At 38.6% G+C, this 21,611-nt stretch overlaps 1 protein-coding gene across 4 annotated transcripts in view; it reads right to left on the reverse strand.

The window, feature by feature from the left end:
- The window catches only part of PTPRO (protein tyrosine phosphatase receptor type O), a 150,441-nt gene that overhangs the window by 56,029 nt on the left and 72,801 nt on the right, over nucleotides 1–21,611 (reverse strand). For 3 of the 4 annotated variants that reach the window (XM_054056282.1, XM_054056281.1, XM_054056280.1), the window contains exons 2-3: nucleotides 9,210–9,483; nucleotides 352–510 (exon numbers count right to left, since the gene is read on the reverse strand). In XM_054056282.1, the coding sequence (XP_053912257.1) occupies nucleotides 352–510; nucleotides 9,210–9,483 (433 nt within the window). Of the gene's footprint in view, nucleotides 1–351; nucleotides 511–9,209; nucleotides 9,484–21,611 lie in introns of those variants that run through there. The other variant, XM_054056283.1, reaches the window with a different exon arrangement.

Raw genomic sequence — 21,611 nt, forward strand, 5'->3', positions numbered from 1 at the left:
ATAAAAAAATGGTGAAAAGTTTTTTGGATGTTAGTACACATGCTTATTTGGAAGCATCAGAAACTACGGGATTCCTTCATAGGTTTATTTCAGATTAAAAAAATCCAGGCCACTCAGTCTTCCTCTAAAATCTCAAATAAGGGAAGAATTACTCGAACTAGAACTGGAAGAAGATTTAAATCCAAAATAAACCACCAGCTCAATTCAAAAAGTCATCCTTTACTTAATGATATAAAATATTAAGAAATATAAATCATTATAACCAATACATGCAAAAAACCACACCTAAGACTGTTTAAAATATTTCCAGAAGAGTTGGCATTAAGTTTTAGTGGAATAGTTTCCTCCTACCTTTGTACAGCATTGTTCTGTAGTCTTTTCCTTCCCAATAGCTTATATTTACCCTGGTAAAAACATTGTACTTCTCTGGGTATTGAATTTCAAACAACACTCCTGTTTCTGGAGATGGTTTGTAATCATAGATAGAAACACTGCTCACAGGAAGGGGTTCTAAAGGATATACAAATAAAAGGAAAAAGGAAGAAAAGAGCAGATTAATAGCCAAATCGAGTTCTTCACACATATACAACAACAAAGAAATAAATGGTTTTACTAGGCATAGCACAGGCAGTCTTCAACCTACCAAGTGATATCTGGGGCTTCACAGAGGTCTGAGGCAAAGCTACTCAGGACACTGTCAAAGCCAAGATTTGTGTGTTTCCCCACAAAATAATTTATGTTCTTGACACTTAGAGTTTAACAGACAAATTTCCTTATTTCCCATTAAAAATACAGTTAAAATAGCAGTTATTACTTAAGCATTCACGGTCACCAGCCTAGAAGTACTTTCATCTTTAATGCTTGCCAATTACATAAAAATGCCCAGAGAAAACCAAAACAATTGAAGTTGCTCATAGAAGTTCAGATTTATGCCGAATTTAAGATCAGCTGAGAAGCTTATCAGGGTAACAGCTAACAGAAGCTATGTGAATGAAGATTTTCTATTTTGATATGTATTCATTTCTTTATTTCATGGGCAATTACACAGTTTCCACTTCTACCCTATCTGAGAGGGCCACCATATTCAATGTAAATACCGACACCAAACTTCTAAAAAATACGGCATTACAATTATTGTTATTTTACAGATCAAGAATTGAGGTACAGAGGAACAATCACAGAATCACTGGTGTTGGAAAAGACCTCTAAGATCATGAAGTCAAATCATCAGCTCAATACTGCCGTGCCTACTGAACTATGTCGCATAGTGCCAATCTACACTTTTTTTGAACACCCCCATGGACGGAGGTTTACACCAATGTGGTTTCATAGAATCATAGAATCACCAGGTTGGAAAGGACCCATTGGATCATCGAGTCCAACCATTCCTAACACTCCCTTAAACCATGTCCCTAAGCACTTCAATCACCCGTTCCTTAGACACCTCCAGGGAAGGTGACTCGACCCCCTCCCTGGGCAGCCTGTTCCAGTGTCCGATGACTCTTTCCATGAAGAATTTTTTTCTGATATCCAGCCTGAACTTCCCCTGGTGGAGCTTGAGGCCATTCCCCCTTGTCCTGTCCCCTGTCACTTGGGAGAAGAGGCCAGCTCCCTCCTCTCCACAACCTCATTTCAGGTAGTTGTAGAGAGTAAACAGATTTTCAAAACAAGACTACAGCATTAGATGAAATTCATCAGACTAACATATTTCAAGAGATGCAGACATAACACCCTCAGTAAATATGCCTACACCCTTATAGGCATTATCATATTGATTTAGCTCCTGCACACTGTGGGCAACAGAATGAAAACTTTAGGTTGTTCCTTGGCCTGGCCCTAGAAGACACATTTGCGTTCAAAGTTCTGTTGCAGTTGGCCCTGCAGAAAAACTAATAAAATGTTTTTGCCCAAAGACCATAGAGTCACAACATGCAAGAGAAAGAGAAGATGAAAGAGAAGAGTAGTAGTGGTTTGAAAAGTGGAATTATCTCACAGAAAGTGAAACAGGTTAATCAAAGATGGAAAAGCAAGACTGCAAAGGAAGGAAAAATCAAATCCCAATTACCAGCACAGTATTTTCACCACAGCACTAAGTTTGCAGATGTGATAAGAAGTAGAGAATCAAAGTCAACTAAGAATAAAAGCCACAGATGCAAAGAGAATCTCTCCCCAATTCTTAAGAAGTTGCATTGGCATTTCTCACTTTGTCAAGTTTAAACATTGTGGGATTTTTAAACTATTTCTCGGGGCAAAGATGCTTCGTTAGCTTCAGGTAAACATTAGTATATTTCTATGTTAATCACTTAAAAACTCCCAATCTCACAGATACCAACAGACACTTCAGTGACGGGATCTGTGAAAATTTTGCTGACAATCATGATAGCCTAGAAATAAACAGGAGTAAAGCACATCACAAGAAACAAAGCCTACCTTCTTCTTTCTGCCAGGGCTTTTTCAATCATTTATTCTAAAATAAATAGTTGATCTGACTATCCACATGGCCAGAGGGTTCATATCACAGCTCACACAGCACATAACAGTAGTTTAAATGTCAATAAGAATCTCTGAATAGCACAAATCTTACATGCAGTCATCTTTCAAGTTAGCAGGTGTACCCTGGGCTTTCTTCTGCTATCTCATTCACATCTGAGTTCTCCTTATTTCTGAAAGAATTACTGAAAGTGTCTATGCCAGTGATTAAATTACCCCATTTATTACTGCCTCCAACAAATCAAATAAAGGATGGAAGTTATATTCATTTTTAATCCAAATTATTTTTCCTCCTGATGCTTTGATTTAATTAACCAATAATTGAATTAAGTGGTAATCACCACAGACTGTCTTTCTCATTGTTATCTTCCGCTTACTATCCTCTCCTTGCTCATGGCTGATGTTAGCAGACTAACATGAGTGATATAATGCAATTTAAGGATTCTTCCATTATCTTACTTCCTTCGGCACCAAATCTTCACATCAAAAGCTATTTGCACACTGTGAAATTAAAAGGACACTCAGCAGATAAAAACCATGTCTGTTTTTCACTTACTAACTGTTCTTAGGGTTATTAAACTTTAAGAATATGCAAAATGTCACTCTTCACTATCTATATTTATAATTCAGAGCATAAACAGTGTGGTACTTTTAGTTTCACTATTTTCAGTATTTAGGAGCCAGTTTTTCACAGATTTGGTGGTTCTCAAGAAATAACCTAAATAAAATTTAATACAATACCTAAGAAATCTTACAGCTTTATAGACACTCAGCATTACATTGATGCCTGATGTCATATTACAGAAGGGACTTGGAGGATTTCAGTGTTCCTCTAATAGCATGCTTAAAGCACTTCTTCATGCACAATCTCTTTATTTTTAGACTTGCAGATTATATTAAACACATAAAAACAAGCTTGCAGGACCAAGACCTAAACTTGCCTTTTTTCTTACTGTCTCAGAATCTGCTGCTCCTATAGCAACCACTTTCTATCTGTTTTCGACAAATTTAACTTCTGTAGATGGCATAAAAAATGCTAATAATCTCTTTTTCAAATGCCTTAAAACACTCTGGATTGAAAAAAAAAAAAAAGGACATCAAAAGTAAGTACCATAAAGCCATATTCCAGTCCATATTCCATTGGTTTTAATACTCTTAGATCAGGTCACTTTACCGACTCAATTAGTGATTGATTACTGTGGTAGGTTAGATGTAGTATTACATGTGGGTCACGAGACCGGAAATGAGACTAAGATCAACTCTCTTGCATTTAACAGTCAAACCAAAATTAATCATGATTTACCTTCATATCATGACTTTTATAAAAAAGAAACCTCATTAGTGCAGCAATCTCACTCCTCTGGATCATCCCCTCTACTCATATAAAGAAGTTGTGAGCTACAGAGCTTTCTTACAGGACGACACTATTTCCAAATATAGTTACTGGGTTTATTCAGGGTAAAGCTTCTATTATGCTATAAGCTTTAGGGATCTTTTTATCTCTTGCTAAAAAAGCAGCCATTTCTCAGATTAAAGTGATGCTGTTTAATACTTTAGGAACATAATGTTCAAGTTTATGATATGGAATTGAGGGTACCATGTGCAACTGCTTAAGAAAAGTGAACATAACTGATGGTAGTATCTGGCCAATGATGGTATATACTGCAACTTCTAGATGCCCATGTAAGATGACATAAAAAGTCAATACCAGCTGAAGCTCCTGCTTCAACAACTCTGATCCATTAATGAGACAGAGGAAAGGATTTGACCTGCTGAATCACTTCCTGCAGCATCTGGCACAATGACAATTGAGCATTAACTAGCTCTAATGCCAATTACTTTCTGAGAGCAGAGGAGATCAGAGTCCCAGACAACAGGCTCGCTGGCCTCTTGAGGGGAATATTTTTTATCGAAGACAGAAACAGAACTCTACCTGAAGGGAATACATTTAACAGTGATTTATATAAAGAACCATTGGCTTTTGAAAAAATGAGACATTTAGCACTCAAAACTCCTAATCAGAAACTAAAATAAAAGTCAGGCAGAGCTGCACTTAATTACCCTCAGAGATCCTGATTTCTCCAGTTCCCAGTAGAGATACATTATTCCTATACAATGGCTTTGCAATGTACTGCTTTCCCCATTCCTTCAAATGTATGAGCATGTTCTCTGGAGCGTGTCCAGAGAAGAGCAATGAAGCTGGTGAGGGGTCTGGAGAACAAGTCTTATGAGGAGCGGCTGAGAGAGCTGGGGTTGTTTAGCCTGGAGAAGAGGAGGCTGAGGGGAGACCTTATTGCTCTCTACAGCTACCTGAAAGGAGGTTGTGGAGAGGAGGGAGCTGGCCTCTTCTCCCAACTGACAGGGGACAGGACAAGGGGGAATGGCCTCAAGCTCCACCAGGGGAGGTTCAGGCTGGATATCAGGAAAAAATTTTTCACGGAAAGGCTGCCCAGGGAGGGGGTTGAGTCACCTTCCCTGGAGGTGTTTAAGGGATGGGTGGACAAGGTGCTGAGGGGCACGGTTTAGGGAGTGTTAGGAATGGTTGGACTCGATGACTCAGTGGGTCCCTTCCAACCTAGTGATTCTATGATTCTATGAACATTTTTTTCTTCACAACAAGAAGAAAAATTTACAGTGAATTCCAGAAAAAAAAAAAAAAAATAAAGGCTATATGGGTGTGAGTCACTCTGGCAAGAATAAAACAAGACTTTAAGCTGGAAAAATAGAGAACGAGTGAGAATTTTAGTCACTGATTCTACACCCATGTTTTTTTATTTTTCTTATAACCTACTTCAAAACCAATTAGTAACAAGATGAAACTTTCAAGTATTGCAAAACACTGAACTAATAATATAAATTCTGGAGTCACTTCACTCATGTTGAAAAGCCAGAACTCCAAGAGCAGAAGAAAGCAGGCAAAAATAATTATGTCAGATACTAGAACCCTTGTCCAGACTGAAAACTGGAAGGAAAGTCATTTTGATAGGCGTAACACAATTGCACTCTCTGGAATCTGACCAGGACATCAAGATTCACACACCTGTTCTTGCAAAAACCATCACAGGGATCTTCAATAATAAGTGGTTGGGGTTTTATAGTTAATGATTTCTCCTTCACTGAAGTACTGATCCCAATTTGCTGAACACAGCTTTGCTATGGAATGAGAAGAAAAAGTGCTATTTTGCCCTCAACTTGTATCTCACAGGTTTTCTGCCTGAGAATTGAATGTGCCTTGTTCATCTCATGCTTCTGATGTCTCAGCTCAGGAAGCGATGTAAGCATGTGGGCTGTGCTCAAGCTAACAAAACCCTTGGGCTCCAAGAAGAAACAGTGCAACCAATAGCTCATTCTTTCCATTATAATCTGGACTACAGAACTTAAACAAGGCAACTCCACAGTATGTAGTGTTTTCATTAACATGAGAAACCCCTGAAATTATTCCAGTCAGAGAAAAGTTGACAATAAATTGTTCACTCTTATAGAGAAGGTCCAAGCAAAAAATAAAAGGCTCAAGTGATAGAATACATGCAGGTATAATGTATATTTATTTAATGTCGAGATATTTTGTATGTACATATTTATGCACAAACATTTATATGTATTCATATTTATGTATTTACACATTTCCACATATATCATTATATATTATACAGACACATATTGTATAAAATATGTATTTCATTATCCATGTTTCTCTTGAGGAATCTTTATTTTTTTCTAGACAGAATATTTCAAGGGATAAACCAAAAATCTTTTCTGACTTATATGGGATGAAGTTTCAGTGTGAAGAGACATACCTTTATTTGCCAATATGCTGAGAAGTAGTACAAAGCTGAGCAGTGTAAATAGGAAAAATTGTCATCAAAATATACCATCAGAAAGCAGAAGTCTTTCATGACTCTCACTGAATTTCTAAGTAGGCAATCCCTTTGAAGGACCTTGATCTCATTTTGACATGCACAATTTGGGTACATCCTGCTCCATGTGAAACTTGGATCTCCAGCATACGGCCAAGCTGAAAAACTCCATGTCCTGGCACTGACTCCTTTGCAGACATCAGGAGATTCCAGAAAACTATTGTGAAATATTGAAGTACAGCCTCGGGAATAACCACATTGGCACGATGGGCTATCCTGCTTGATTTATCTTGTGGCATCCTAATGAATGGGGCAAATCTGCAACTGGTAAAGCTCTCTTGATACCAATGAAAGTAGAACATGAATTAATTTGGTCCTGTAAGCTAGTTGCAATGTGTCATTTTTTTTCATTTGTAAGATATAGATGGAATAAATTAGATAGTTGTATACCTTTGCATGGCTAAAATAAACTAAGGATGTTAAACAGCCAGAAAGAGCATATGGCATGAAGAAAAATAGGAATCTATCATAATTATTGTCTACCAAAAAAATCAAGTGAATTAATAGTCAGAAAATTATGTAAAACAGGCAGTGGGCAATATCAATAAAAAGAAAAATTTAAAAAAGAAAACTAAAAATAATTATCACCTAAAGCATTTTTGCAGGAGAAGCCAACAGTCACTACACGAGTTTTAAGATGTCTTCCCAAAAGCATTGTACTGAAATCTACCTTAAAAACCCAGCCTGCTGCATTGCCTTTTCATTCAAATTTACTTTGATTTCTGTAGCCTCACAGTTGAAAAGATGATCTATGTTAGTAGCTGAGGCTGCTACATGAGAGAGAGCACTCACTCTGCCTAACAGAAAATACTAGGAAAGAGATTGGGCCCTTTCCTTTGCAATGGGGCTCACAATTTACAGCATACTTTTACTGGTCAGTAGAGCACCTTTCCACACTGCCTGCAAAAACGCTCTTACATTTCCATGAACCAGGCTGTCCTTCTGTTGAGAAAAAAACAGTGAAATTCGCTCTTGCCTTCTTGTTATACGAGTTCCTCAAGCAGTACTGGCCACCTACCAAAATCACTCGTCCTTCTAAGGTCTCCGAGGTCTCAGAGCAGCAGATGCCACAAGAGGAAACCCTGAGATGCTGCTAGCACACCTGTATAAGACAGGTGGTAAAAAGGGGTAGGGTCCTTTCTGTTGGAAAGGACATTGTCAAGCCTTGGAGGAAAAGAACAGTGTGTGCTAAGGCCTTTGGAGCCATTCACCTCTCATTCTTCCAGGAACACCTTGTGGAAGCTCTCAGAGCCATAAATAAGAAGACTAGGGTTGGCTTTGATGGCCTGAGCAAAAATGCTTCCCTTCTTCCTTCAGATATCCCCTGCTCAGGAATGTGTGCTCCATCTGTCATCCTGGATTACACCTTTTCCTGCTACCAATGACCCTTGGGGGCTCAGGTTGTCAAACAGCAATGATCTCTGTTGTGTGACTGCAAGTGTAACATTCAAAACCCACTGGAAATGCAAGGGGAAGCATTTGTTCAGTTGTATGTGAGAGCTGATGCTTCCATTAATTCCTTTTAAAAAAGCCAAGCGAACAATAAAATAGGAAATTGTATTATAGCTATTTGTCTGCAAGGTTAATGCAGTCAACGAAAAGGAAATTCAGACTCCCTATGAACCCTTAAATTGTCTGCTACAAAGATGTTCTTGCACATATGCCTTACGAAAGACTTGCATTACCCAACCCCATATTTTTCCCATGGAACCCTTCACATTTGTCCTCATCAGGGCACAACTTGAACACACATGGGAAGGCTGAAGAATGTATAGATGATGCAAAATCTGGTCACTCCTAAGGTTCAGTCATCTCACTCAGTAACTTAATGAGGCTACTGTACTATGCTTTGAACATTATTACATTGGATGGCATTCGCCGTTGACAGAATAATATCAGTACACAAAATCACAACCATTCCTCATCTGCAAGCCAGCTAAATCTGTCCATAAATTTTAAGGTGCCATTTAGCAAACAAGAAAAAATCTGGAAATTATTTTTGCCCCATCCAAATAAATTTTTGTCTGTCTTTTCTTGAATATGTCTTCCAGATGAAAAAATTAGTTTTATATTCTACAAATTGTTTTCAGGTTGGCACATGGAAATAGCTCTGGAGCAACAGCAGAGCCAGAAATACGGTAGGAATCACACAGAAATCTGTGGTGCTTCACATAATGACAGAGCAAACAATATCACATCTCTCCCCCAGAATCAATGCACCTGGAGGTAGTAAGAGACAGATTACTACCAATATGGTCTCCATTGCAAAAACCTTCAGCTGTACTGGAAGAAACACATGGTTTTGGTGACTACTATCTGCTTTCCAGGTACCGTGTCAATGTATTAGCAATCAAAGAACATTGTTATAGCATTTAAAACAGAATATACCTTACCATTTAACAGGAATGCTTACACTGAAATGTCAGTCAACACTTTTTATGCCTTTACTAGACTTTTGGAACTCCCAGTTCAAATGGTTTAGCATGAACATCTGGAAATGAGGTTCATCCATCACTTATTTCAGTATCTTAAACCTCTTCAGTCAGTGCTCAGGAAGGGTGACCCCAAGGAAAACCCAGAGCTGTCCCTTTCTTCTTGTCCTGACCTTGTGAATTTTCACTCACAAGCCTTCTAAACACATATTACCAACCGTACTTACACAGGGATTCATCCTACGCATAGGGAGGACCTATTGAAAATAAAAAAAAAAAACCCACCCAACCTTCTCCATAAGAAGTTCTGGGGGGAAAAAACACACAAAGGAAAGAAACAGAAGTAAAAAAATAATAAGGTGTTACTTACTGGTTAACACAGTGATTGATCTTGCTGACTTGGAAACCATATTTGAGTTCACTACCAACAGAGTTACTATGTAATATAGGCCATGGTATCTGGCATTAAAAACCACAGGGGTAGGTAAAGTGCTATTGAATTCTTCGAACTGGAAAAAGTAGTTCTTGGATTCTCCAGCTATCTTCACAACATATACAGAGGATGAGCTCACCACATCAGACGCTTCCAGGGAGACAATGATAGAATTGTCTTCTCGGACAGTAACTTGGAAAGGTTCTGCATTCTGCGAGACAAGAATAAAGACTTCACTGAAGTAAAATATATTGTTTCATTTTTACCCATTTCCCCTTGCATTCATAGGATCGTCAGGTTATATTTGTGATGAAGTTATGTTTCATATTGTACAAGGCAGTTAACATCAAACCCTAGTAACTTTTTCAGAACATAATTCACAGTCAGCCAAAGTCCACAGGCATCTGATTATGAGGCCAGTCTCTTGGCAGCGGAGGCTGGTTCCTGCCATGTGCTTTCTGATCCTCTGGCTACTCCATCCCTTACATCTCAAGGAACAAAGCCTACGCCACTCTTTCCTGACAGAAGGTGGAGTAGAGCAAAAGAAGGATGAGATTAAAAAGGATATCAGGGTCAACAGGATTTCCAGTAAAGGCACAAAATGTAAGTCATTTAAATCCCCCCCAAAGAGCTGATTATATCAAGGCTCTTATCTTGCAGAAACAGCATCATATATTTTTCAATGCAATATATTCTGAAAGCCTATGACCAAAGAATAATTTTTGGCACTGACTTAGCTTTTCCAAACATCCCCATTCTAGCAAGTACAAAGCAGCTCTGAGCACTGTCCACAGCTTTGCTTGGCACTTTTCATTTTCTAAGCTACACCATTACACTTTCAATATTTCTTTTATTAGTAGGAGAGAGAAAGGAGCAATTTAACCTTGTTTCCATATATCATGAGCATGTTAAGTCATTGCCAGCTGAACACACTTTCATTTTTATTAACTGCAAACCAGCTGTCAGCAAGAAGCACTTGTTCTCTACAGGACTTTCAAAACAGATTCATGGTAATTAATGAGAAGGAAGATTTCAAGCTTACATTAAGAGTTGCCTTTTGTTTATTAGGCTACAGTGATGTTTAGATTTTTTTTTTTTTTTACCCTCAGTGAAAATTGTAATATCTGATGTTTTCAATTCCCATCTCCAAGTCATCTTTTTTCCCCTTCATATTTCACAAGCTGAGAACTCTATTTGGAGGGAAGGTTGAGCAACCACAGCTAGTTTACAACTCATTCACTCAGTCAAGTTGTCCCTGTATCAAAGAGCTAGACACCTCCTTCAGTATTTAAGTCTAGCAGCTTGGCTATCTCCTGTCTTCTTGTAGTTCTGTTTAGTGGGTATTTTTTCCATGAGAATAATCTTTTTTTATTAGCCAGGCTCCCTATTTGGAAGTCACACATATGGTGTTGCCAACATTTAAAAAAAAAAACAAAAAAACCAAAACACCTAAGAACAAAGAATTGTTAACTGGGGATTATATTCAGATGTGCCCAAAACCAATCAGAGATTCTTTTATCATTCTTCCTCCCCATTCTCCTCGCACCAAAAGATGTGGAACGACTCATACTTAAGCTCTTCTGACACGGGAAGACAGAAAGAAGGGACTCATGATCCAGCTTTCCAGAAGCATATGCCTTATTTTATCACAGAAAGCATGGTTGTCTTCAAAGACCAAGCAAGGAAAGCGAGACCTGATTCAGCAAGGTTATTACTACATATTAAGTTTGAAGTGCACGTACCATCCTGTAGAAGTCAGTGGGTTTTGACCTTCCATAGAGTTGCATTTGAATCATAGAATCATGGAATGGTTTAGGTTGGAAGGGACCTTAAAATCACCTAGTTCCAACTTCCCTGCCATGGGCAGGGACACCTTCCACTAGATTATGTTTCCCAAAGCTCCATTCAACCTGGCTTTGAATACTTCCAGGAATAGGGGATCCACAACTTCTCTAGGCAACCTGTTCCAGTGCCTCACCACCCTTACAGTAAAAAATCTCTTTCTAAGATTTCATTTAAACCTTCCCTCTTTCAGCTTAAAACCATTCACTCTTGTCCTGTCTCAGTATTCCCTGATAAAGAGCCTCTCCCCATCTTTCTTCTAGGCCCCCCTTTAAGTACTGGTAGGCCGCTATAAGGTCTCTGTTGAGCCCACTCTTCTCTAGGCGGAAAAAGCCCAACTCTCTCAGCCTGTCCTCATATGGGAGATGCTTCAGCCCTCGGATCATCTTTGTGGCACTTCTCTGGACTCACTCTTAAAAGAGAATAGTGTCATTTCTAAAATTACACTAGTCTTTTCTTGGCTTTGCCATTGAACTGTGCAGTACTAACTCAATGTGCCTACCTTGCTATGAAGTGACAGACAAAGGAGCCTAACAAAATTATACATGACAACAAACAGTTCAAAGCAAGTTCCTTGTGTTTGGTGGTATTATAAATCATTTGTGATGTTAATCAAGAACAGTTGGAAATTAAGCATATAATTGCGGAGTTACAGACATTCCTAGAATGTAATTAGATGCTTTCAGAGACTGCTCATATGGGCTATGATTTTATTCTTTGATTCTTCCATGGGTATTGTATTAACCATGTTGAAGACTGTGCTTTCTTTTTTCCCCTCACAGTGTTTTCTGGAATTCACAGTAAGTACTGTTCAGCAAATGATCCACTAGCCTTCTTCAGCAGTTTTCACACAATTAGTGTAACACGCCTCTGCTATCTAAATACGTAGAAGTCATTCAGACGTATGCTATTGTCACCTATGACAACACCTAACTGGGGAAAATAACTTTTTCTGAGTCTTTTATCTTTTAAGCACTTGGGAGTTGGGAAATGATAGCCTCTCTCCTTTGTGTGCTTGTGCCCAGATCTTTTGAACCACTGCTGCCATGATGCACAGGCATTTTTTGTGACATTTCTTTAGTAGTGGTGTGGCTCATCCATCCCACGCCTGCACCCACATGCAAAATAAATCCCTCCCTTGAACGCTACCTATTCTTTTCAGTGATTGTGTGGCCCTCTTCCACAGACCTGTATGTACCCAGGCTCTTAAACTGCTGGATGCATGGGAAGCATGTTTTGTGGGAGGCATCTGTTGTTTATTACCCACTGGCTCCTGAAATAATTTTTATCCTTTCATTTCAGCAATAAGGTTTGGTTTATAGAATGAAGTGGCAGCTAAGGGATGAGTAAAAAGGCTCAGCAATTAACATGTCATAAAATTAGATCACTTGTCTCCTTTGGGATATGGACTTCACTTTGGCAGTGTTTTAAAGGAATGGACCCTTCTGGGCAACCTGTCCTTCACGTTCTATGAAGTGAGGTTTACCAGCCTGGGCTTGTGAAGTTGAGAAGGTGGCTAGGGGAAAAATTGAGTATTTTTTCTAAGGACTGCTGAAAGTGACAAACATGCCCCACTTAACTAGATTGTAAAGGCAGTGTATCTTAGGACTGACAGCATCAGTATGGTAAATACACATTTCATTACTTCTGGTCAGCTACCTCCAGGATTTAATTTGCTGGTGTCACAGCTTGAGCGGCTGTTTCATGCCTGTGGGGAAATTTGGCAGGGCTTGTGCATTCAGAACCAAATTATTAGCTCCGACTTCCTTCCTAGTTTATTATTACAAGCTCGTGCCACAATAAAGCACTTAGGAAGAAAGGGGGTGGGTGGAGGGAAGTAAATCCCACAATGTGATGCCTGTTCACAGTCATTTCCAGCGCAGAGATGAGTCATACTAGTGGAATTTCCAGCCAATAAGCAGGTCCCAATTAAAATAAAAAGGAGGGGGAACTGAGAAATATACAACATGTCAAAATAACAATATTCAAAGAGTAATAGGGAAATAAATGGTGCGCAGCAGAGCTCATAGTTCTCTGGTTTTCCATCTATATTCTCAGTTTATTTCCATATATCAATATGAGTTTTACACATGAGGAAGAGATCAAAGTTACAAAACAGCTACTAATTTTATGTACTTTAGCTTTTGCATGTCTCACTCTGAAACACATTGGGCCAAAACCCAATTACCAGAAATGCAATTAGTTACATGTTCTGCTGACATTAAGAGGAGCTGTGGATGCTCATCAGCTCTGTAATATTAAAGTACTGGTAACTGCAGCATGTTATCTAGTGCTAGACAAATGGAACTAAGATCCTGAACAATCTGTTTTCTGTCAGCTATTACAGAGTAAATTCTGAAGTATCACAGAATATTCGAAGTGGGCATCTGAAATCCCAAAGACAGAATAAACTTTACAGCTATGAGGATCTACTTCTTAGAGGAAAGTACCATTATGGTCACCTACCATGGTGTTCAAAAATAACGTGAATGGTAGGTAGTATTACAAGACAATACTGAATACTAAATCCAGACCTCTTGGATGAAATACTGGCTATTTTTGTGAGTGATTCTACTATACTCAGATATATTTTGTTCCAGTGGCCAATAATGCTAATTCCATTCTAAATCATGATGACTCATTCTCACCAAGATTCATCTTACTTGGTTTAGATACTTAAGTGCAATGGCTGAGACCCAAGATGATCTTTTCAGACAGAGTATCTGTGGATTCATCTGAGATCCAAATTAAATTTGAAATTTCAGTGAACAGCCAAAGGGTCTGTGCTCCAGCTCGGCAAAACTCTTGTCCTTTGTCACCAGGTGTAGTGAGTCCAACCCTTATGACAAAGACAGGACTGGCATCCAAATTTCAGGATCTTGGTCTCTGCCATAGTCTTGCAGTGGTACCTCCACAGACAGCACACAAGTAATGTCATAAAATAAACAGTATTGCAATTAGGCATAAAAGTCACATCACAGTATTTTTGCACCAGCTTCCTAATGTATGTTTTTCCTGTGATGGTGACAAATGATACTGAAGAATAATTACAATAAAAATGGTAAACATTAATTTTATTCAGAAACTGGAATCTTATCTCCAACAAAACTATTATGCATTTGTTGGAAATTTATTGTTTGATGTAAATCATTGCAGGGAACAGAGTCAAATTCTGACCTATTTAAACTGTTTTAGTAATCTAACAAATTCTTTCATTCTCTCTCTGTGCAGGCTAGAGAGTTCATGGTTTCGGGATAATCCCAGCCACCTGCCAATCCTCTATAGTTAGAATAAGGAGGGCTACATGGAACTCCCTTCTGTTACAATGTGAAGTCACCATCCAGAATAGGCAAAAATTTCTGGTTTCACATTGTTTAGCTCTGTTTTGAAGTATGAATTAATACTTAAATCTTCACCTCAGATGACCCTTCAGGTTCTCACTTTGCTTCCATCATTACTGCATCATCTGGCTCAGCCCAATACCAGATCTTTCTTATTTTCACAGCTTCCTCCTCATTCTCTTCACGGAGTATTTTCTGCTAAAAGTGTTGCGATATTGAGGTGCTGGAGCATGTCCAGAGAGGGGCAACAAAGCTGGTGAAGGTTTTGGAGAACAAGTTTTATAAGATGCAGGCCAGGGACCTGGGGTTGTTTAGCCTAGAGAAAAGGAGGCTGAGGGGGAGACCTTATCACTGTCTACAACTACTTGAAAGGAGGTTGAAGTGAGGCGGGTATTGGTCTCTTCTTCCAAGTAACAAGTGATAGGACAAGGGTAAATAGCCTCTAGTTGTGCCAGGGGAAGTTCAGATTAGGTATGAGGAAACATTTCTTCACCAAAACGTCTGTCAGGCACTGGCAGAGGCTGCCCAGGGAAGTAGCTGAGTCACCATCCCTGAAGGTATCTAAAAGATGGGTAGATAAGGTGCTCAGGGATAGGGTTTCATAGCGGACAGGTATGGTTGGACTCAATCATCTCAAAGGTCTTTTCCAACCAAACAATTCTGTGATTCTGTGATTTAATCTTACACTGTTTATGTTCCACATCCAGTCTCTTTACTCATTTCAAAGTCTTCCAATGAAAAACTTTTCATGTGACTGAAACTGGTATGATTTCACAAAAAAAAAAAAAAAAAAGAACCACTGCTGCCAGCGGCAATCACTTTCAGAAAAAACACTTCTCATAGCTATGACCTGAGAAAGATTGTCTCTATGCACAGATAAGGAAATTGCCCCACATTGAGGCTTCTTTGGAATTGCTAGCTATCGTTATTGCACACTACAGACTTAATAAAAACGACAACTAATCCTTACAGAATTTAGGGAAGAAAGTACAGCCTAAGCTTTCCACATGTTCCAGTGAATTCTGGAGCATGCATAGGCTTGAGTACCGACTGCAAGAGGAAAGGATTGCTTGAACCAGTCTTCAAAAATGTTACAGACTTATAAAAAAAATGTTAAGACTTCTTGAAAATAAGGATATTTATTTCCAATGCTTTTGTTTTTATTTACACTTCTCCACTAGCTGTGCACAGAACTTCCTTTAATAAATACTCTTTGGAAGAAATACTCCATGGGAAAAATGGAACCCTTATCTTCAAGATTTTCCGTGCAAAAATGATTTTAAGAAGTGGAAAGATAGCACAAGCAGTGTGATGTATGACGTTTGATTCAGGTTAACACATCATTTCTGGCATTCTGCTCTATGACAAGTGTCCTCAGCAATGTTGCTATTTTCAGTCTTAAAAAAACAGTAATAACAATCAGCTGGTCATACTTTATAAATAAGCTTCAACATCTGCTTGCTCTGGCAGACAGTTTTAAAGGGACAGGTATTTTTTCCCCTCTCTGCAAGTCAATATGGAATATAAGGGTGTTCTTGTAAGCCAATGTCAATATGGTATACACAGTCCACCAGGTTTTGCTACCACTCTTAAGTTAATAATTTGGAAGGAAAGCTTTCTTGACACTATCAACAGCTATTACGATAGTGTTAAGTAAATGCCAGAATGCTAAATATGTGAAAAAGAAATGTTTGCATTCAGTAATGCTAGTATCTTTTACACATGACCTTGTTAGCATATCCAATATTTATTAAATTATTGTTAAATACATACTTCTATCTCATCTTTCTAGTGCAAACTGGAGAGGGCAAACCCCAAGCATAGTGCTGACAAAGTTTTAAACTACGTCAGAACTTCACGGTGGCATTTATCCTTGTTATTGATACTGACTGCATGTATATGCCCCAAATAAGACAGGAATTCCCATTCAGGCAGATACGGGTTGGTTTCTCTCCACCGCAGACTTTTAGCTTCTCTCTAGTAATAGAATTATGTCAAAAAGGATAACTCTTCTGAAGGAAAATATGAATTTGGTCCCCATCTCCAACTGAGACCTTTAAGCAGTCTCTTCAGTTAAAGTTTAGCCATTCCTTGTGGATGTACCCAAACACATAAACATGCCAGATGAACTACGTGCTTTCATTAAAATACATTTTCCCTCATAAGCCCTTATGTGAAAAACAACAAAAAAGGGCAAAGGAAACATAACACATTGCTTTATCAGGTCTCTTAACTCTGCCAAACTGGTCCTTGTAGAGTTCTGCATTCGACACTTCTTCTCTGTCTCTGGGAGAAATGTGAAAGCCAATTTCTACCTGAACAGATGTAAAATGATCAGTGTTGTACACAGGACAGGAGGAAGGCAAGGTCATGTTAGGTGGCTCCTCTGTTAAATATGATGAAGAACAAATGAATTTATGCTGTTTAATGCTTCAGCTCCAAAACTTTGGATTCATCTGTGCAATTGACTGAAGTCTATGATATAAGCTTCTCCTGCTGAAATAGCTGCTGAACAGTTACTGAAAGGTGACATTAGAAAGTCACACAGAAAATTCTCAATGTTCACCAAAAAAACTGTGACCATGATGTTCTTCATCACTGCTGTGCAGCAGAGAGGAACTGGACTGGACTCATGTCAGCTGAACTTTTGTCTTACGTGCTTTGGCAGAGAGTATGATGAAAAGGTAGAGAATGATCCTTATGGGTACTAGAAAAGCGAAAATGCCTTCTTTTTTAATTGATAGGGCTCCTATATACTCTTCGTATGTGCAGAAGTGTACTAGTTCTTAAACACAGAATGCAATGCTTTGCTAACTGCATTATCTACAAAGAGCATAGCTGGGAGGATGTTAGAGTTTTTTTCATTTATCCGAGAATCTGGAGACCAAGGTGGTTATCCAATTCATTTCCCCTTCCCCTTCCCCTTAATGTTAATCTATAACAATAGAACAGTCTAGATGCCTTGCTCAGTAATTCCAAGTAACTTTAAAGGGAATTAATCACCAATGTGCTCTTAAGTAAATTCAAAAACTCTGTTTTTTCCAGTGATCTGAGACTACCAGAGAGGCTTGGAAATTTGAAATAGAAAGCCATTAATAGAAACAATTAACAATTTTCTCTTTCAAAATCAGATTTTTTTGACAGGGAGAATTCTGCAGCAGATGTGGGCTATGTTTTGACCCCATTGAAGTTGCTGATTTCAGTTCGGTTCAGAGTTCACATTAAACATGTGGTCTACCTTATTGCCACTCATTTTCCCCCCACCTCCTACCTCTCAACCTCCCCAGAAAAAAATCCCCACCCCACCCCCACTCTTTCTTTAAGGGCCTCAACCACTGCATAATCAGAAAAAACCCCTGAATTTAACCAGCCTAAATCCAGATCACCAATCTTCCTATTCTGTGCTCTAAAATACCGTCTTTTTGCTCCAAGCCATAACCATAATGCAGCTATGGCTATCCCCTGAAACACTGCTACTCAGGTAGCAATGGGTTTATTTTGTTTCCAGATTGAAGCAGAATCCAATATTCACCCTTTGATTACCCTGTTTTGCTCATGTGTTCTCTAAATTGGCAAGAGCTGACCAAATAACCAGCTGAGATTTTCTCATGTTACTTATACATAGTTCCTATGGCTGAATTTAATTTTTTTTTCTTGCTAAAATATCTGCTGTGCAGGTTTTTGCAGGGCTGGTCATTTGGGGTTTTGTTTTTTTGGGGTTTTTTTTTTTTTCCCCTTTCTTTTTTCCAACCTGTTCTTGAACAGAGGCAAACAGGCTGCGTCGTTTCCCTGATGACTAGCAAGAGATGAGCTCCATAATTCTCTGTACAGCACAGGGCCAACTGCAACTCCACACAGAACATTTCAGTTGTTGCTACAGCCTGATTTTCAATTCATTTCTAGCATGGCTTTAGGCTCAGCTCAGCTATTTGTACTGATTTGATGAATTCCTATCCACAGAAGACTTCTCCATCATACTAGTGCTGGCAACGTGCTGTTCGGCAGTCATGAATTCTACCAAACTCGCTAATTCTGTGAAAACTCATAGCTTGTCACAGCCACTCTCCCCTACAGGGATAACTCCAGCAGGATTTATTTGGTCATAGTGTATCAAACATTTAGTTTTTAGTAGAGCTGCCACAGGTTGACTTGAAGGAAGTGAGTGAGAGAAGCAAATACAAAGGGCTTATGAAATGTAGTCTGGTCCTCAGCTGTGGGGTAGTCCTTTCAGATGTAACATGTGCCACCCCACCTGCCCAGAGGAAGAGATCAGCTGGGGGAGAATGGCTGCGGTTACCTTTTAGAGAGATGACAGTCCAGGTTACCGAACATTATATGGCTTTCATGAAAGATATAGTTCTTCTATAAAGTCCTCTCCTAGCATCTTAACGGCAAATGGCTTCTATTTGCACAGCATAATCTTCTGCAACTGTGGTTACCAGATCAGGAAAATAATAGATGCTTATACTTCTATTCTGATAGATAGCCACCACATTTATCCAGCATTGGGATCCACTTCTGTGCTATTGCACAAACTTGCTTAAATGTTCTGCACACTTCTGCATGTGTAACTAAAATACTGAATATCCTGTTACCTTCAAAGTGAGAAGACCTTAATGACATGTTGGTCAGAACTTTTATGCTGAGACTTCTGTATCTGATGTGGAATTCATCCTGCTTCGTTTTATCAAACTAAAATTTGGGCATATAGTCAAATCTCACCATCTAGGCTCCCTCTGTAGGAACAGACAGACCTGGAGAATTTCATTTATCCACTTAAGTTAAAACAAACTGCCTTCTGCAGATGCTTTTAACTCTGTGCTCTTTCCTCTTAAACAAAAGAGGTAGATGAGACCAGAAGCATCATGTGTGTGTGATATGATGGCAGCTGCAACTTAGATTTGTATTGCCATTTTTATGCATTATGGTTCCTAATATTTTTTGTCTAAATTAATACTATAGTTCTAAATTTTGTTTAGCAAGTCTCTTTTTCAGCAGTATAAAAGTACATGATAGTCATGACTGAGCAAGGTATATAACTTTAAGTATACAAAAGGTCCTACTCAGCAAAAGATGTAAGCACGTTCATAAATTCTCTGCCTATTTGACAAAGGCTGGCCCTGTGTACAAGAATCAATCAGGAGATCAAGGACTCCCTTCCTGAGTTGCCAAGGAGCAATAAACCTCTGAAATGGCTTCCTAATTTGTTTTGTGTCTTTTATGAAGTGAGGTTGCTAAAAAGTCGTTCAAAGGATAATAAAAATATTGGCTCATTGAGTGATGCTGCCACCCTGTTCTGCAGGTTTGGTATTCTCTTCACACAAATTATTGTTCCTTACTGCTGTTATGTGTTTTTCACTCTTGGCAGTTATTCAGTGGCCAATAGGGATACAGATGCACCCTTATAAATATATACATCAGCCTAATATCTTAGGCTGACACAGCTCAGTAGTAATAGTATGGAGAGCAAACAGATTGAATTTCTAGTTGGTTCAGAAGTTACAAACCCTTTGAACACAGAATTTATAGAATTACGCTTTAGCCGTTAGCTTTCTTTCATATGTTTCTCTCTTAATATCTGACAGAGCTTTTCCCCAGGCATGATAATGGCTATCCAGACATGAGAAGACTTAATACACTGAGAAATAGAAGAGAGAAAAGTGTGTATGGAAATCATCAATGGGAAGTCTGTTCCCTGAAGTAGAATTGACTATAAAACAAAAATATATAATCTCACAACACTATTTCTTCATTTTAACTCAGGATGCTAATCCTTTATTGTCTCTTCTGAAAGGCATGATTTTATAAACAGCATGACCTTAAATGAGTCAACATGACCTTTCCCAGATATACCCCACAGTAAATATTTACTGAGCTTTATTTCATAGGCATTAACTCATCAGTAATATAAAAAGCTTTCAGGTCACTAGACAATGCAATATACATCTTCATAGTGACATATAAAAATATGCACAGTTTAAAAGTGATAATAATTTTCTTTCCTAGTTCTAGGTATGAGTTCACCATGTATTGATTTATGTAATCGTTTTCTTCTTTCATTTTATGAAGTATTTTTTCGCCAGTGCAAGGGAAGGATGGAGATGAAGACATGGAAATTTTTTGCCTTCCCTTTAATTCACAGCAAGTGGTGCTTCCATACTTAAACACTGGTCATTTTGCATTACACTAATCCAGGCAAAAATACATTAGGCTAGTTGGACAGCTGCCATTTGCCAGTCTCAGTATGGTCATTTCTCAGTAATTGCAATGCAAATATAAAAATATCTCTTATCTCATCAATTCCTGCACTTAAAATTCAAGTAATAAATAAATTGCCTGACTCTTTCACTGAAACAAAACATTTTTCATGATTCTCCTGTGAGCATACCCGCCTTTATTTCAGAATGCCAAAATTCAAGTTCTTCTTTTTCCATGTACGTGACCACCAAAAGCCACTAAGATCAGCTTTGTAACTGTATTATATTTAGATGTCCTACAATGCAGATAAGTATCTGCAAGATCTTTAAAAGAAGCAAAGCTAGGCATGAAGGCTTTTTGGTTTTTTTTTTCAAGTCAAGTGTGTACCTTTAAACCTCTCCACTTGCAGAGCACAGTCCTTTACGTACCCATACATACACAACCTACCTATCAGAAAGAAGCCAGAACATGCACACTGGTGGTGGTGAGGCCCCATGGTAGTGGGAGCTGTTTGGTAACCAAGCCAAATGAGCAGTTTCCATTACTTATTTAAAATTTTAAATACATTTTTGCCTTATTCTACACCAGGTCCTTATTGATATTTTTCCTTCACTTACACTTCAGTGGGCCCATACAGCAATGAAACCTCCTTACTATCAACATCAGACTACATTTTTGTTTCTCAGCTCAAGCTTATTCCTGATATTACTTTTGCCACGTAACTCACGCGCTAGGTGAGTCAATTAACAGAAGTATGCTCCTGACCAAGCTGTTTCCCACCAGCCGTTAGAAATTTAAGGCCACAGAAAAGGAAGACAGTGTTTGGTTGAGGTTTTCTTCATGGCTAACTGACAACAGGTATATTAAGCATCGCAACTCCAAGCATGTTCTTGCGATGATTTCTCAAGTGACACCAAGAGCACACAGAAGAAAGTTATTGCCCAGTGTTGTCATTGTG

This window comes from Cuculus canorus, chromosome 1 (assembly GCF_017976375.1).
Source record: "Cuculus canorus isolate bCucCan1 chromosome 1, bCucCan1.pri, whole genome shotgun sequence".
Lineage (NCBI taxonomy): Eukaryota > Metazoa > Chordata > Aves > Cuculiformes > Cuculidae > Cuculus > Cuculus canorus.